Source organism: Aotus nancymaae, unplaced genomic scaffold, assembly GCF_030222135.1.
Source record: "Aotus nancymaae isolate 86718 unplaced genomic scaffold, 86718_ANA_hifiasm-v0.15.2.pri h1tg000021l, whole genome shotgun sequence".
Taxonomy (NCBI): domain Eukaryota; kingdom Metazoa; phylum Chordata; class Mammalia; order Primates; family Aotidae; genus Aotus; species Aotus nancymaae.
In genome coordinates this window covers 21270989-21288210 of record NW_026988433.1, presented here as the reverse complement: position 1 = coordinate 21288210, position 17222 = coordinate 21270989, and the positions used below count along the sequence as shown (strand labels likewise).

Here is a 17222-nt window from a genome sequence, read left to right as displayed (position 1 = left end):
TAGTTCACCAGCCCACTGGGGTCTATGTTGGGGCACAGGGTAGCCACCTCACTTGCATTTTCCAACAGCCTGGCCCCTGACATGCTGACACACATATCTATAATGCCTCACTGAGCAGAAAAGAGCACCCTGGGTAAAGATGTTCATGTGCTCAGAGCATGAATTTAAGAAGAGAGGAAATGGACAGTGGAGTATGCCAACCAGAGAGATCTCCAAGCCCCCTGATCTGGAACATTTGGAGTTAGCTGAGCAACGGACAACAGGAGGGGTGGGGGAAGGGGTTGTTCCATGTAGGCCAGTTGAGAAAGGCATGAAGATTTTGTTTCCTCTTGCACAGTACAGTCCTGCATTATAGAGTTTCTGGTCTTTTTGGTGATACATCCCTCCATGATGTTAATAGGACCTTAACCAGGGGAACTGAGGCTGAAGCTGAAAGAGAAATCATCAAGAATGGAAAATTTCTGAAAGATATGAGATAGATCCAGAAGACTAGGAAGAGACCTGGCCAGAAAGCTGGGTCTTTCAGAGGTGAAAGAAGCTTTATGCAGCCAACACAGATCTGGGGCTAGTACCTGTGTCTGAGGGTCTGCGTGTCAGGGAGAGTGGCTGCTCATGGACACAGGTTGCATCAACTGATTCCCTAGGGCCATGTCAGTGACAGTCTCAGTGAGAGACTTTGCCTCCTTCCTGTCTTCTCTGCTGAAACTCCATGTGGTTTTGTATGAGGTTAGGAGGGTGCTTCAGACCTGGGCTCGCCAGATGAAGAGTGTGAGGCTGGGGCTAGTGCCAGGTCTTTCGTGTGTCAGGTTGGGGACCATGTTGCTGTTGGGGATAATTTTTCTCTCAAGAATATATTGTGACATGGTCTCGGTATATTACTCTTCCTATGAAATAGTCATCCCAAAGCGACTGATGGTCAGGGGAAGTGAAGATCCAGTGGAAAAGGCATCCTATTTGCTATTTATGGAAGGTCAGAAGCACCTGGTTCACCTGAAGGTGAAGAGAAGCCATTTTGTGAATAACTTTCCAGTCTACAGTTACCACAATGGCATCCTGGGGCAAGAATCACCTTTCATCTCCCATGACAGCCACTACGAAGGCTACACAGAAGGAGTGTCAGGTTCTTTTGTTTCTGTCGACACCTGTGCAGGTCTCAGGGGCATCTTGATCAAGGAGGAAAAATCTTACAGCATTGAGCCCATGGAGTCTTCAAGACGGTTTGAACATGTGTTATGCACCATGGCACATCAAGCACGAGTGTCCTGCGGTGTCGCTCCCACAGATAGCCATGTGGTGTCCACTAGTTGGCAACAAGGGAGCAAGAAGCCTCATGATCTACAGGCGCTGTCCTACTTGTGGCCACACCCCAAGTACGTGGAAATGTTTGTTGTGGTCAACAACCAGCGGTTCCGGATGTGGGGCAGTAACGTCAATGAGATGGTCCAGAGAGTAGTGGATGTCATTGCTCTGGCCAACAGCTTCACCAGGGGAATAAACACAGAGGTGGTGCTGGCTGGAATGGAGATCTGGACCGAGAGGGAACTAACAGAGGTCGCAGTGGACTTGCAAGTCACACTCAGGAATTTCAATCACTGGAGACAAGAGATGCTCTTCCATCGTGCGAAGCATGACATTGCCCACATGATCATTGGGCATCATCCTGGACAGAATACGGGCCAGGCCTTTCTCAGTGGTGCCTGCTCAAGCGGTTTTGCGGCAGCTGTTGAGTCCTTCCATCATGAAGATGTGCTGTTGTTTGCAGCCCTCATGGTCCATGATCTCAGGCACAACCTGGGTATTCAGCACGACCACTTGGCCTGGTTTTGTAAAGATAAGCACTTTTGCCTCATGCATGAAAATATCACAAAAGAAAGTGGCTTCAGCAACTGCAGCTCTGACTACTTCTACCAGTTCCTTCGAGAACACAAAGGGGCCTGCCTATATAACAAGCCATGGCCCAGGGTCCGCAAGCGTAGGGATTCCACCTGTGGAAATGGCGTGGTGGAGGACACAGAGCAGTGTGACTGCGGTCCTCTATGTCAGCATGACCCATGTTGTGAGGGTAACTGTAAACTGAAGGCGAAAGCAGAGTGCAGTGATGGCTCATGTTGTCATAAGTGTAAATTTCAACATAAGGGATATCCTTGTTGTCCTTCTAGTGGTTCCTGTGACCTCCCAGAATTTTGTGATGGTACATCTGCAGTATGCCCCAATGATAGGCATAAGCAAGATGGCTCGAAATGTCATGAAATTTACCAGTGTAATAAAGGTCACTGCATGGACCCTAATAATCAGTGCACACAAGTATTTGGATATGGTGCAAAGTCAGCCTCACAGGAGTGTTACAATTCAATCAACAGCAAAGGGGACTGGTTTGGAAACTGTGGCATTCCTACCACTGCTGGGTCACAATATGTTCGGTGTTCATCTGATAATATATTTTGTGGGAAACTTATATGTTCAGGTATTACAAGTTTACTACAAATCAAACTCCAACATACAATGATTCAGGTCACTCATGGAGATGACTCATGTTGGAGCATGGATGCCTATGTGACTACTGACATTCCTGATGAAGGAGATGCGTACAATGGCACTTACTGTGCACCAAAGTCTGCCTAAATTCTGCCTGCACAGATAAAACCCCAGTGGTTTCTGCCTGCAACCCAGAAAAAATGTGTAATGGGAATGGAGTTTGTAATGATTTGGGGGCACCGCCACTGTAATGAAGGGCATGCCCCCCCGACTGCTACTGCAGGAAATAGAGGTAGTATGGACAGTGGCCCTCCTGGAAAGCCAGGTGAGATACCTTCAGGAGAAGGTGAAAATCAAAATAAGACTCATTCCAGACGTCAAGATCTTGCTGTAGACATGATGATATTATCATTCATTATACTTTTTATAATACTATTATTAAGTGTAATTATTTGCTTGATCTGCTTGTTTAAAAAATCACCAGAGGCTGCCCCAGCAGAAGCTCCTCCACTGGCCCCAGAAATAAAGCCAGAAGCAGCAGAAGAGGCCCCAGAAAAAAAAGAAGAGGAAGAAGGAGAAGAAGAAGAAAAGGAAGAAGAAGAAAAAGAAGAAGAGGAAGAAGAGGAGGATGAATCAGATTCCTAAGATTAGAAATAGGGAGATTAAGCTAAGTATAACAAACTCCTCAAGTACCTCTGGTGATCTGCTTGCCTCAGCCTCCCAAAACGCTGGGATTACAGGTGTGAGCCACAAGAAGCTAAATTATATTATCAGACAAAAGCATCTTTACCAATAAAAGAAGACAGGAAGGAAAGAAAGAAGGAAAAGAAGACCACAAAACCACCAGAAAACAAATAACAAAATGGAAGAAGTAAGTCCTTACTTATCAATGATAACACTAAACTCTCTAATAAAAATACATGGAATGGCTGAATGGGTAAAAAAAAAGCAAGATACATTGATTTTTTTGCCTACAAGAAACATACTTCACCTATAAAGACACAAACAAACTGAAAGTAAAGAGATGGAAAAAGATATTCCATGCCAATGGAAACTCAAAAAGGGCAGGAGTAGCTATACTTGTATCAGACAAAACAGATTTCAAGACAAAAAAATTAAGAAGAGACAAAGAAGGACATTATATAATGATAAAGGGGTCAATTCAGCAAGAGGATATAACAGTTTTAAGTATATATGCAGCCAATACTGGAACACCCAGATACATAAAGCAGATATTATTATAGCTAAAGAGAGAGATAGACTCTAATACAATAATAGCTGGAGACTCTGACACTCTACTTTCAGCATTGGACAGATTTTCCAGATAGAAAGTCAACAAAGAAACATCAGACTTAATTTCCACTATAGACCAAATGGATCTAATAGATATGTACAGAACATTTCATCTAATGGTTACAGAGTACATGTTATTTTCCGCAGCACATGAATCATTCTAAAGGATGATCACGTTAGGTCACAAAACAAGTCTTAAGACATTCAAAAAAATTGAAACAATATTAAGCATCTTCTCTTGCCACAATGGAATAAAACTAGAAATTAATAACAAGAGGAATTCTGGAAACTACACAAATACATGGAAATGTTCCCAAATGACTAGTAGGTCAATGAGGAAATTAAGAAGGAAACTGAAAAACTTCTTGAAGTAAATGATAATGGAAACACAGCATACCAAAACCTATGGGATATAGCAAAAGCAATACTAAGAGCGAAGTTTATAGCTATACAAGTGTTTGCATCATAAAAGAAGAAAAAGTTCAAATAAAAAAAACTAATGATGCACCTTAAAGAACTAGAAAAGCAAGAGCAAACCAAAGTCAAAATTAGCAGAAGAAAAGAAATAATAGGCCTGGCATGGTGGCTTATGCCTGTAATCCCAGCACTTTGGGAGGCCGAGGCGGGTGGATCACTTAAGCCCAGGAGTTCAAGACCAACCTGGGTAACATGGTGAAACCTTGTCTCTACTAAAAGTACAAAAATTAGCCAGATGTGGTGGCACCTGCCTGTAATCCCAGGTACTCGGGAGGCTGAGACATGACAATCGCTTGAATCTGGGAAGCAGAGGTTGCAGTGAGCCAAGATCGTGCCACTGCACTCTAGCCTGGGTGACAGAGTGAGACTCTGTCTTAAAAAAGAAAAAAGAAGAAGAAGAAGAAAGAATAAAAATCAGAGAAGAAATAAATAAAATTAAAATAAACAAAATAATATAAAAGATCAATGAAACAAAAAGTTGGTTTTTTGAAAAGTTAAAAAAAATTGACAAACTTTTGATGGGACTAAGAAAAAAAGAGAGAAGTCCCAAATAAATAAAATCAGAGATGTAAAAGGAAACTTTACAACTGACACTATAGAAATTCAAAGGATTATTAGTGTCTACTATGAGCAACTACATTACAATAAATTGGAAAATCTAGAATAAATGGACAAATTCCTTACCAAGATTGAGCCATGAAGAAATTCAAAACCTGAGCACGCCAATAACAAGTAACAAGATTGGAGCTGTAATAAAAAGTCTCCCTGTAAGGAAAAACCTGGGACTGGGTATGGTGGCTCATGCCTCTAATCCCAGCACTTTGGGAGGCCAAGGCAGGTGCATCACCTGAGGTTAGGAGTTCAAGAACAGCCTGATCAACATGGTTAAACCTTGTCTCTACTAAAACTACAAAAAATTAGCTGGGCATGGTGGTGTGTGCCTGTAATCCCAGCTACTTGGGAGGCTGAGGCAGGAGAATTGCTTGAACCTGGGAGGTAGAGGTTGCAGTGAGCCAAGATAGCGCCACTACACTCCAGCCTGGGCAATAAGAGTGAAACTCATCTCAAAAAAGAAAAAGAAAAGCCTGGGACCCAATGGCTTCACTGCTAAATTCTACCAAACATTTAAAGAAGACCTAATACCAATCCTACTCAAACTATAGAGGAGGAAGGGATACTTCCAAATTCATTTTACAAAGCCAATATTATCCTGATGCCAAAAACCAGACAAAAACACATCAAGAAAAAGAAAGAAAGAAGAAAGGAAGAAAAAGAGAGAGAGAAGGGGAAGGTAGGCAGAAAGGAAGATAGGAAGGGAAGGAAGGTAGGTAGGAAGGAAGGAAACTACAGGCATTGGTCTCTAATGAATATCAGATATCAGACATCTGTGATGAATATCTCATAAAAATCCTCAACAAATTACTAGCAAATTTAATTCAACAATACATTAAAAAGATTATTTATTGTGAACAACTAGGATTTATCCCTGGGATGTGAGGATGGTTCAACATATGTAAATCAATCAATGTGATACATTATATCAACAGAATGAAGGACAAAATGCATATAGTCATTTCAATAGATGCTGAAAAAGCATTTGATAATGTTCAGCATACCTTCATGATAAGAACTCTTATCGAAAAACTAGGTATAGATGGAACATACCTCAACATAATAAAAGCCATATACCACAGACCTACAGCTAGTATCATACTGAATGAGGAAAAACTGAAAGCCTTTCCTCTAAGATCTGGAACATGACAAGAATACCCTCTTTCATCAATGTTATTCAATATAGTGGTGGAAGTCCTAGCTAGAGCAATCAGACAAGAGAAAGAAATAAAGGGCATCCAAAATGGAAAGGAAAAAGTCAAATTATCCTTGTTTGCAGATGATATAATCTTGTATCTGGAAAAACCTCAAGGCTCCACAAAAAACTATTAAAACTGATAAATTCAGTAAAGTTGTAGGATACAAAATCAACATAAAAAATCAGAAGCATTTCTATATGCAATAGTGAACAATCTGAAAAAGAAATAAAAAAGTAATCCCATTTATTATAGCCGCAAATAAAATTACATACCTAGGAAATAACATAATTAAAGAAGTGAAAGATCTCTATAATAAAAACTATAAAACACTGATGAAAGAAATTGAAGAGGACACCAAAGAATGGAAAGATATTCTGTGTTCATGGATTGGAAGAATCAATATTGTTAAAATGTCCACACTACCCAAAGCAATCTACAGATTCAATGCAATCCCTATCAAAATACCAATGATATTCTTCACAGAAACAGAAAAACAAATACTAAAATTTATATGGAACCATAAAAGACCCAGAATAGCCAAAGCTATCCTAAGCAAAAAGAATAAATCTGAAAGAATCACATTATCTGGCTTCAAATTATATTATAGAGCTACAGCAAACAAACCAGCATGATACTGGCATAAAAACAGATACACTGACCAATGGAACAGAATAGAGAACCTAGAAACAAATTCACACACCTAGTGAACTAATTTTCGACAAAGGTGCCAAGAACAGGGAAAGACAGTCTCTTCAATAGATGGTGCTGGGAAAACTAGATATCCATATGCAGAAGACTGAAACTAGACCCCTATCTCTTGCTATATACAAAAATCAAATCAAAATGGATTAAACACTTAAATCTAAGACAATAAACTATGAAACAACTACAAGAAAACATGGGGGAAAATAACCAGGACACTGTTCTGGGCAAAAACTTCTTGAGTAATACCCTACAAACACAGGCAACCAAAGTGAAAATGGACAAATGGGATCACAAGTGAAGAAGCTTCTGCCGACCAAAGGAAACAATCAACAAAGTGAAGAGACAACCCATAGAAGAGGAGAAAACATTTGCAAACTATCCTCCTGACAAAGGTTAATAACCAGGGTATATGAGAAACTCAAACAACTCCATAGGAAAAAATCTTATAATCTGATCAAATAGGCAAGAGATTTGAACAGACATTTCTCAAAAAAAGACACACAGATGGCAAACACGCATATGAGAAAGTGACTGTTCACTAATCATCAGAGAAATGCAAATCAAAACTACAATGAGATATCATCTCATCCCAGTTAAAATGGCTTATATCCAAAAGACAGGTAATAACAAATACTGGTTAGGATGTGGAGAAAAAGGAGCCCTTCTACACTGTTGGTGGAAATGTAAATTAGTACAACCACTATGGAGAACAGTTTGGAGGTTCCTCAAAGAACTAAAACTAGAGCTACCATATGACTCAGGAATCTCACTGCTGAGGTATATACAGAAAAGTAAGGAAATCAGTATATTGAAGAGATATCTGCTGCAGTCCTATGTTTGCTGCATCACTGTTCACAATAGCCAAGATCTGGATGCAACCTAAATGTCCATCAACAGATGAATAGATAAAGAAAATGTGGGCTGGGTGCAGTGGCTTATGCCTGTAATCCCAGCACTTTGGGAGACTGAGATGGGTTAATTGCTTGAGTGCAGGAGTTTGAGACCAGCCTGGGAAACATGGCAAAAATCTCTCTCTACAAAAAATACGAAAAATTAGCCAGGAGTGGTGGCATGTGCCTACAGTCCTAGCTACTTGGGAGGCTGAGGTGGGAGAATCACCTGAGCCCCAGAAGTTGAGACTGCAATACATGTACACAACAGGGTATTATTTGGCCATAAAAAGGAATGAGATCCTATCATTTGCAACAACATGGATGGAACTGGAGATCACTATGTTAAATAAAATAAGCCAGACACAGAAAGACACACACACCATACATTCTCACTTATTTGTGGGATCTAAAAGTTAAAACAATTGAACTCTTGGAGATAGAAAGTAGAAAGATAGCTACCAGAGGCTAGGAAGGGTAGCTGGAGGTGTGGGGAAGTAGGGATGGTTAATGGGTACAAAAAATATATAAAGAATGAATAAGGCCTACTATTTGATAGCACAACAGGGTGAGTATAGTCAGTTATAATTTAATTGTACATTTAAAAGTAACTAAGAGTATAATGGATTGTTTATAACACAAAGGATAAATGCTTGAGGGGACAGATACCCCATTCTGCATAATGAAATAATTATACATTGCATGCCTGTATCAAACCATCTTACGTACCCCATAAATATGTACATCTACTATGTACCCACAAAAATTAGAACTAAAAAAATTAATCAACTGCTTTGGAAATATATTTTTTTAAAAAAGAGAGATGAGGTCTCATTCTACTGTGCAGGGTGGAGTGCAGTGGCACAATCAAAGCCCTCAAAATCCTGGGCTCAAGCAACCCTCTCACTTCAGCCTCTCGAGTAGTTGGGACTACAGGCATCTGCTACCACACTATGCTGAGTATTTTTATTTTTAAGAGATGGAGGTCTATGTTACCCAGACTAGTCCTGAACTGCTGGCCTCAAGTGATTCTGCCACCTTGGCCTCCCAAAATACTGGGATTATAGGCATTAGCCACTGTGCCCAGCCAGGCAGGATGCTTTTTGCCAGTCCACAGCCACTGCACAATCCAAAATCTTGTTCAGATATAATATTGTTAATTTTATAAAGCTCATGAATTTTGAATGTTTGTAAACCCCAAACTCCAGCCAAAAAAGGCTGAAGCCCTTTAGGGTAGACTGTGGCCAGGAAGGATGAGTTTTAATGGGGGTAGGAATGAGCAGGTACATGGAACCTGGGATCTTAAATGTCCAGGTTCAAGAGTCAGAGTTCCCTTACGCATGAGCAACAAGAGTCTGTTCTGCTTGGTATGTGGCTGCTTCTAGGAAGTATAGCTTTCCTCCTGGTTCCTCTTCCCCGTGTGTTGGGAAATTATGAGGAAGTTTACATGTTGCCATTGGTAGTCACTTGTGACCCAGCCACGTGCTGCCCCAGGAGACTCTGGTGTTGAACTGGTGACTTCTTGCCATCCTTTACCTGCCTTCTCTGGATCGCGTCTTCTCTATGCTGCCTCAGGCCAGGAGAACCAGGTCCTTCTTTCACTTACCCAAAGCACAGCCAAATCCAGGCTCTAGATTTTTATCTAGACTTGAGGGAAACAAAGGGAATGACAATGTGGGAAAGAAAACACATTTGGATATTACAGATATTAGTGTTCTTGGAGCCAAGGGGCCAAGCCCCTTCCTGGAGGACTTGGATTGGCTATCTTTCTCCTTGGCCCCAACCTGACATCTTTTCTTGTCCCTTTAGGAATGTCTGATGGAAGCTCCTCCTAACCTGGGGTCATACTCCATTTCATTCTCTGGGCTCAATGAGAGGAAAAAAAAAATTTTTTTTAATAATTTACTGAAAACTCAGATCACATCATCATAAATTCAGATGGGTGCAATTTTGCCCACAATGGGAAGGCAAAGTGTTACACCAATTTCAAAAAAAGTTTGCCTCTTGTTCCCCCAAACTTCATTCTTGAATTTTGTCATTTTCTGTGGGCAAGCTATTGGAGAGAGGCACAAAAGTCTGACTGAAGTATTTTCTGAAGAAAGAAAAATGGCAGTCTTCCTCCACTAATGAGAATGTAAACTGTTGAACAACTGTAAAATGTTTTCACTCTGCTTTTAGACACAAAGCTTTCAAAAATTTTGAGGTCTTTTAGCACATCCCCATTGTATATGTAATATGGATCCAGGTAATCACTCTGCCATGGGGAGAAAATCTTCCATAACTCTCCCCCATATATATGTATGCTCCACCACCTTGTCTTGTTATGGTAAATGTCTCTACTTCCAGAGGTTGCTGGGGAGGGAAGGAGATGAAATAGTTTGACCTTGACCCTAGCTATGAGATAGATCCTACATCTTTGAAACCTGTGACATAATGAACTGTAATTATAGACATTTCAAAGCCTCAGCAGTTTTTGTTTAGTAAGAGGTGGAGGCAAAATTTGCCTCTTTTTTTGTGGAAGAACTTTTTTTGAGATTTTATTTGTGTAAAGGTAGACCTCAAGTCCTACTCTTTACTAGGGTGATTGAAACAGGATTTATACAGCTCAACCCAATTTGTGGCCAAATTGTTTTCAGTGTAGGCCAAGTGACATCCATGCAAATCCACTGTGATGTTGATCACTGAAAAGGAAGGATTCTGGCAAAAAAAAAAAAAAAGCTAAAAATTAGGGCCCTAGGCTTTGTTAAAGGTGGTCCAGGTAAAGGACTGAGGTACAAGAATGCTGGAAGGTAACCCTCCCGGCAGACTACCACCTAGGGAGTCTTGATGCCTTGACATCGAGCATCCATTGGTTTTCTGAATTGTAATCCCTGCTATTTTCAGAAAGCCAGACACAAATACTTTTGCAAAATGGGATCCTGTCCTACATACTCCCTTTCTTTTGGATGTTCCATCTTTAATAAAATGTGCCTTCATTTCTTTCACTCCTCATTCCCTCTTTCTACTCCCTTCACTGACAGCAGTTCTTCCTGCTTTTGTTGTTAGAAATCACTGTGAGGCTAGTGCACAGCTATCCATGTCATTTTCCATGCTCAGATAATTATATATAGGTGTTTGGGAGAAATCTCTTAAAATGAGCTCACATTATCTACATTCCTTTGAATCTTGATTTTCTTTGAATAGTGGCAAGCTCACCAGGTCATCTTGCATATTTCTTTTTTTGTTTGTTTTTTAAATGCAGTCTCCTTCTGTCACCAGGCTGGAGTGCGGTGGCACGATCTCGGCTCACTGCAACCTCCACCTCCTGGGTTCAGGCAATTCTCCTGCCTCAGCCTCCTGAGTAGCTGGGACTACAGGCATGTGCCACCACGCCCAACTAATTTTTTTGTATTTTTAGTAGAGGCTTTTTTTTTTTGTAGAGACTTTTTTTATTTTTTAATTTTTTTGTAGACTTTTATTTTTAGTAGAGACTTTTTTGTTTTATTTTTAGCCATTAAAAATTGCCATTTTTAATTTTTATTTTTTGTAGACTTTTATTTTTATTATTTATTTATTTATTTATTTACCTTATTTAATGAGCATCGTTCACGACTTTTATTTTCAGTAGAGACTTTTTTGTTTTATTTTTAGCAATTAAAAATTAACCAGGCACCGGGCGCGGTGGCTCACGCCTGTAATCCCAGCACTTTGGGAGGCCGAGGCGGGGGGATCACGAGGTCAAGAGATCGAGACCATCCTGGTCAACATGGTGAAACCCTGTCTCTACTAAAAATACAAAAAATTAGCTGGGCATGGTGGCATGTGCCTGTAATCCCAGCTACTCTGGAGGCTGAGGCAGGAGAATTGCCTGAAACCAGGAGGCGGAGGTTGCGGTGAGCCGAGATCGCGCCATTGCACTCCAGCCTGGGTAATGAGCGAAACTCCGTCTCAAAAAAAAAAAAAAAAAAAAAAAAAAAATTAACCAGGCATGGTGGCCTGTGCCTGTAGTCCCAGCTACTTGGGAAGCTGAGATGGGAGAATCAGCTGAGCCTAGGTCAAGTCAAGTCTATAGTGAATCGTGATGGTGTCACTGCACTCTAGCCTGGGTTACAGAGTGAGACCCTGTCTCAAAAACAAAAACAAACAAAAAAAACACCAAAAAAATTAATATGACCTCAGTTCATTTATTTTCTCATTGACTTCATTCTTTAAATGTAAACATTTACTTCTAAGAAATATTTATATGCTAGGGACTAAATGGCTAAAGATAAAAAACACAGATTCTGGATGTAGAGAAATTAGAACCCACATGCACTGCTGGTGTGAATGTAAAATGGTGCAGCCACTTTGAATCAAAGGTTGGTAGTTTCCTAAAATGCTAAATAAATACAGAGTTATCCTAAGACCTAGCACTTCCACTTATATATGCATAATATACCCAAGAAATACAAAAACATATCCATACAAAAACTTGTACCTGAGTATTTTTAGCGCATTATTTATACATTAAATGAAAACAATCCAAATGTCTATCGTCAAGTGAAATGTAGTATATCCATACAATGGACCACTATTCAGCAATAAAAAGGAATGAGCAGAGCTGGGCACAATGGCTCATGCCTGTAATCCCAGCACTTTGAGAGATCAAGGCGGGAGGACTGCTTTAAGCCAGAAGTTCCAGACCAGCCTAGGCAACATAGTGATATCCTGTCTCTAAAAAAATTTTAAAACGTAACAGTTTGTGGTGGCATGCACCTATGGTCCCAGCTACTCAAGAGGCTGAGGTGGGAGAATCCCTTTTTTTTTTTTTTTGAGACAAAGTCTTGCTCTGCCACTTAGACTGGAGTACAGTGACAAGATCTCAGCTCACTGCAACCTCTGCCTCCCAGGTTCAAGTGATTCTCCTGCCTCAGCCTCCCAAGTAGCTGGGATTACAGATGTGCACCACCACACTCAGCTAATTTTTGTATTTTTAGTAGAGACGGGGTTTCACCATGTTGGCCAGGCTGGTCTTCAACTCCTGAGCTCAAGTAATCCGCCCTCCTTGGCCTCCCAAAGTGCTGGGATTACAGGCGTGAGCCACTGTGCCTGGCTGGGAGAATCTCTTAAGCCCAGGAGTTTGAGGCTGCAGTGAGCCATGACTATACTTCTGGACTCCAGTCTGGGTGACAGAGTGAAACCCTAACTCTTAAAAAAAAAAAAAAGGAATGAAATATTAACATAGGCTACAATGTGGATGAACCTGAAAAATATCATGCTAAATTTAAAAAGCCAGTCACTAAAAGCCACATCTTGTATGATTTTATCTATACTAGATGTCCAGAACTGGCAAATCTACAGAGACAAAAAAATTAGTGATTGCCTACAACTAGATTGTGAGAAGCTGAGGGAAAGAATGGGAAGTGACTGCTCATCAGCACAGGTTTCTTTTTGGAGTGATAGAAATGCTGTAAAATTAGATTATGGTGATGGTTGCACAATCTGAAAATACTCTAAAAATCATCTTAAATGAGTGAATTCTGTAATATGTAAGTTACGTATCATAAAGCTATTTTTATAAGTAAAACAACATGAATTAGGCTAAAGTCCACTTTTATAAATAATGCTAACCTCAAACTTTTCCCAGTCTCCTCAAAGGAAACCATTATTATCAGTTTAGTGTATTTGTTTCCAGATTTTTTTTCTGAGTAGAAAATATACAGTACTGCCAAGTCAATTCTAAGCAAAAAGAACAAAGCGGGAGGCATCACACTACCGGACTTCAAACTATACTACAAGGCTACAGTAATCAAAACAGCATGGTGCTGGTACCAAAACAGAGATATAGACCAATGGAACAGAACAGAGGCCTCAGAGGCAACACAACATATCTACAACCATCCGATCTTTGACAAACTGGACAAAAACAAGCAATGGGGAAAGGATTCCCTGTTTAATAAATGGTGTTAGGAAAACTGGCTAGCCATGTGCAGAAAGCAGAAACTGGACCCCTTCCTGACATCTTACACCAAAATTAACTCCAGATGGATTAAAGGCTTAAACATAAGACCTAACACCATAAAAACCCTAGAAGAAAATCTAGGCAAAACCATTCAGGACATAGGCGTAGGCAAGGACTTCATGACCAAAACACCAAAAGCATTGGCAACAAAAGCCAAAATAGACAAATGGGACTTAATCAAACTCCACAGCTTCTGCACAGCAAAAGAAACAGTCATTAGAGTGAATCGGCAACCAACAGAATGGGAAAAAATTTTTGCAGTCTACCCATCTGACAAAGGCCTGATATCCAGAATTTACAAAGAACTAAAACAGATTTACAAGAAAAAAACAAACAAGCCCATTCAAAAGTGGGCGAAGGATATGAACAGACACTTTACAAAAGAAGACATACATGAGGCCGACAAACATATGAAAAAATGCTCATCACTGGTCATTAGAGAAATGCAAAAATCAAAACTACATTGAGATACCATCTCACGCCAGTTAGAATGGCGATCATTAAAAAATCTGGAGACAACAGATACTGGAGAGGATGTGGAGAAATAGGAACACTTTTATGCTGTTGGTGGGAGTGTAAATTAGTTCAACCATTGTGGAAGACAGTGTGGCGATTCCTCAAGGACCTAGAAATAGAAATTCCATTTGACCCAGCAATCCCATTACTGGGTATATATCCAAAGGATTATAAATCGTTCTACTATAAGGACACATGCACATGAATGTTAATTGCAGCACAGTTTACAATAGCAAAGACCTGGAACCAACCCAAATGCCCATCGATGATAGACTGGACAGGGAAAATGTGGCACATATACACCATGGAATATTATGCAGCCATCAAAAATGATGAGTTCGTGTTCTTTGTAGGGACGTGGATGAACCTGGAAACCATCATTCTCAGCAAACTGACACCAGAACACAAAATCAAACACCGCATGTTCTCATAGGCGGGTGTTGAACAATAAGAACACATGGACACATGGAGGGGAGCATCACACACTGGGGTCTGTCGGGGGGAAATGGGGGGACAGCGGAGGGTGGGGAGTTGGGGAGAGATAGCATGGGGAGAAATGCCAGATATAGGTGAAGAGGAGAAAGGCAGCAAATCACACTGCCATGTGTGTATCTATGCAACAATCTTGCATGTTCTTCACATGTACCCCAAAACCTAAAATGCAATAAAAAAAAAGAAAATATACAGTACTGTTTTATATATGTAAGCGTCTGTATATTATAAGCAGTATTATGCTTTCTTAAAATTCATTATGGGGAGAGAGATCCAAGATGGCTGATTACTAACAGCTCAGGATTGTAGCTCCCAGTGAAAGCACAGAGAACGAGAGGATGCCACACTTTCAGATGAATTTTTGTTGCTCACGGACCAGGAGATTCCCAGCGGAGGAGCCCCATGGGTTGCCAGCGCGACTCTTGTGGGCAGCGCAGCGGTTCCCGGTGCAGAATAAACAGGACTGGGTCCCCTTTTGGTCGACATTTGGAGCTCCGGGAAGGCAGAGTAGCCTATTCAGCTGATTGAAAAAGGGACTCAAGAAGGAAGCCAGACCGGAGATTCCCAGGCAGGAAAGCACCATGAATCTTAATGCCGCTGTTTAAGCTGGTGCAGTGGGTTGCTCAGATTCCGGCACTGGGAATCAACAAGTTGGACGTCCACTCAGAGACCTAATTTGAAAGTCAGTAATTACAAAGACGACAGGTGGATAAATTTACAATGATGGGAAGAAACCAGTGTAAAAAGGCTGAGAATACCCAAAATCAGAAAGCCTCTCCCTCTACAAGGGATCACAGTTCCTCATCAACAAGGGAACAAGCAAGGCCTGATGGAGAATGAGTGCATTCCATTAACAGAATTAGGCTTCAGAAGGTGGATAATAAGAAACTTCAGTGAGTTAAAAGAACATGTTCTAGCCCAATGTAAAGAAACTAAGAACCTTGAAAAAAGGTTTGACGAAATCCTAATGAGAACAGACAATTTAGAGAGGAATATAAGTGAATTAATGGAACTGAAGAATAAAATATGAGAACTCCACGAAGTATGCACAGGTTTTAACAGTCGAATTGATCAAGCAGAAGAAAGGATATCAGAGGTCGAAGACCAACTTAACGAAATGAAATGAGAAGACAAGATTAGAGAAGAAAGAGTAAAAAGGAATGAGCAAAGTCTCCAAGAAATATGGGACTATGCGAAAAGACATAATTTACGTTTGATAGGTGTATCTGAATGTCATGAAGAGAATGAATCCAAGTTGGAAAATATTCTTCAGGATATTATTCAGGAAAACTTTCCTAACCTAGTAAGGCAGGACAATACTCAACTCCAGGTAATACAGAGAACACCACAAAGATATTCCTCAAGTAGAGCAACCCCAAGACACATAATCGTTAGATTCACCAGAGTTGAAATAAAGGAGAAAATTCTAAGGGCAGCTACAGAGAAAGGTCAGGTTACCCATAAAGGGAAGCCTATCAGACTCACAGCAGATCTTTCAGCAGAAACTTTACAAACTAGAAGACAGTGGGGGTCAATATTCAATATCTTCAAAGAGAAGGATTTTCAACCCAGAATCTCATATCCAGCCAAACTAAGCTTCATAAATGAAGGAAAAATAAAATTTTTCACAAACAAGCAAGCACTGAGAGATTTCATCACCACCAGGCCTGCTTTACAAGAGCTTCTGAAAGAAGCACTATACACAGAAAGGAACAACCAGTATCAGTCATCCTAAAAACTTACCAAAAGGTAAAGAGTATCTCCATAATGAAGGATCTATATCAACTAATGGGAAAAATAGTCAGCTAGCATTAAATGACAATATTAAACTCACAAATATCAATATTAATCCTAAATTTAAATGGATTAAATGCCCCAATCAAAGACACAGACAGGCAAATTGAATAAAAAGTCAAAACCCATTGGTATGCTGTATCCAGATTCATCTCATAAGCAAGGACATACTAAGACTTAAAACAAAGAGTTGGTGGAAGATGTACCAATCAAATGGAGAGGAAAAAAAAAACAAAAAAAAAACAGGAGTTGTAACTTTCATCTCTGACAAAATAGACTTTAATAGTAACAAAGACTAAAAGAAACAAAGAAGGACATTACATAATGGTAAAAGGATCAATGCAACAACAGGAGTCAATGATCATAAATATATATGCACCCAATATAGGAACACCCAGATACATAAGAAGTTCTTAATGACTTATAAAGAGACTTGGACTCCTGCATAATAATAGCGGAAGAATTTGACACCACATTGTTAATATTCGACAGATCAACGAGATAGAAAATTAACAGGGACATCTATGATTTAAACTCAGACCTGGAGCAAGTAAACTCAGTGAATATTTATAGAATTCTTCACCCCAGGTCCATAGAACATACATTTTTCTCAGTATCACATTACACCTATTTTGAAAGTGACCACATAATTGGAAGTAAATCACTCTTCAGCATTTGCATAGCATTTCACAGACTTAAATGAAATATTGGTTGGCTGTTCGTTTGTTATTTTCTTCCCTTATTCCTTCCTGTCTTCACTGTTAAGCACAATTATCGGCATAAAAGGGG

At 40.1% G+C, this 17222-nt stretch overlaps 1 protein-coding gene across 1 annotated transcript; it reads left to right on the top strand.

Annotated features, from left to right (window-relative positions):
* Positions 1–648: 648 nt before the first annotated feature.
* Positions 649–3120, top strand: LOC105728597 (disintegrin and metalloproteinase domain-containing protein 1-like). The gene is given in 3 exon segments (XM_012469036.2): positions 649–2608; positions 2611–2708; positions 2710–3120. Coding segments are annotated over 3 exon segments (2469 nt in total).
* Positions 3121–17222: the final 14102 nt, after the last annotated feature.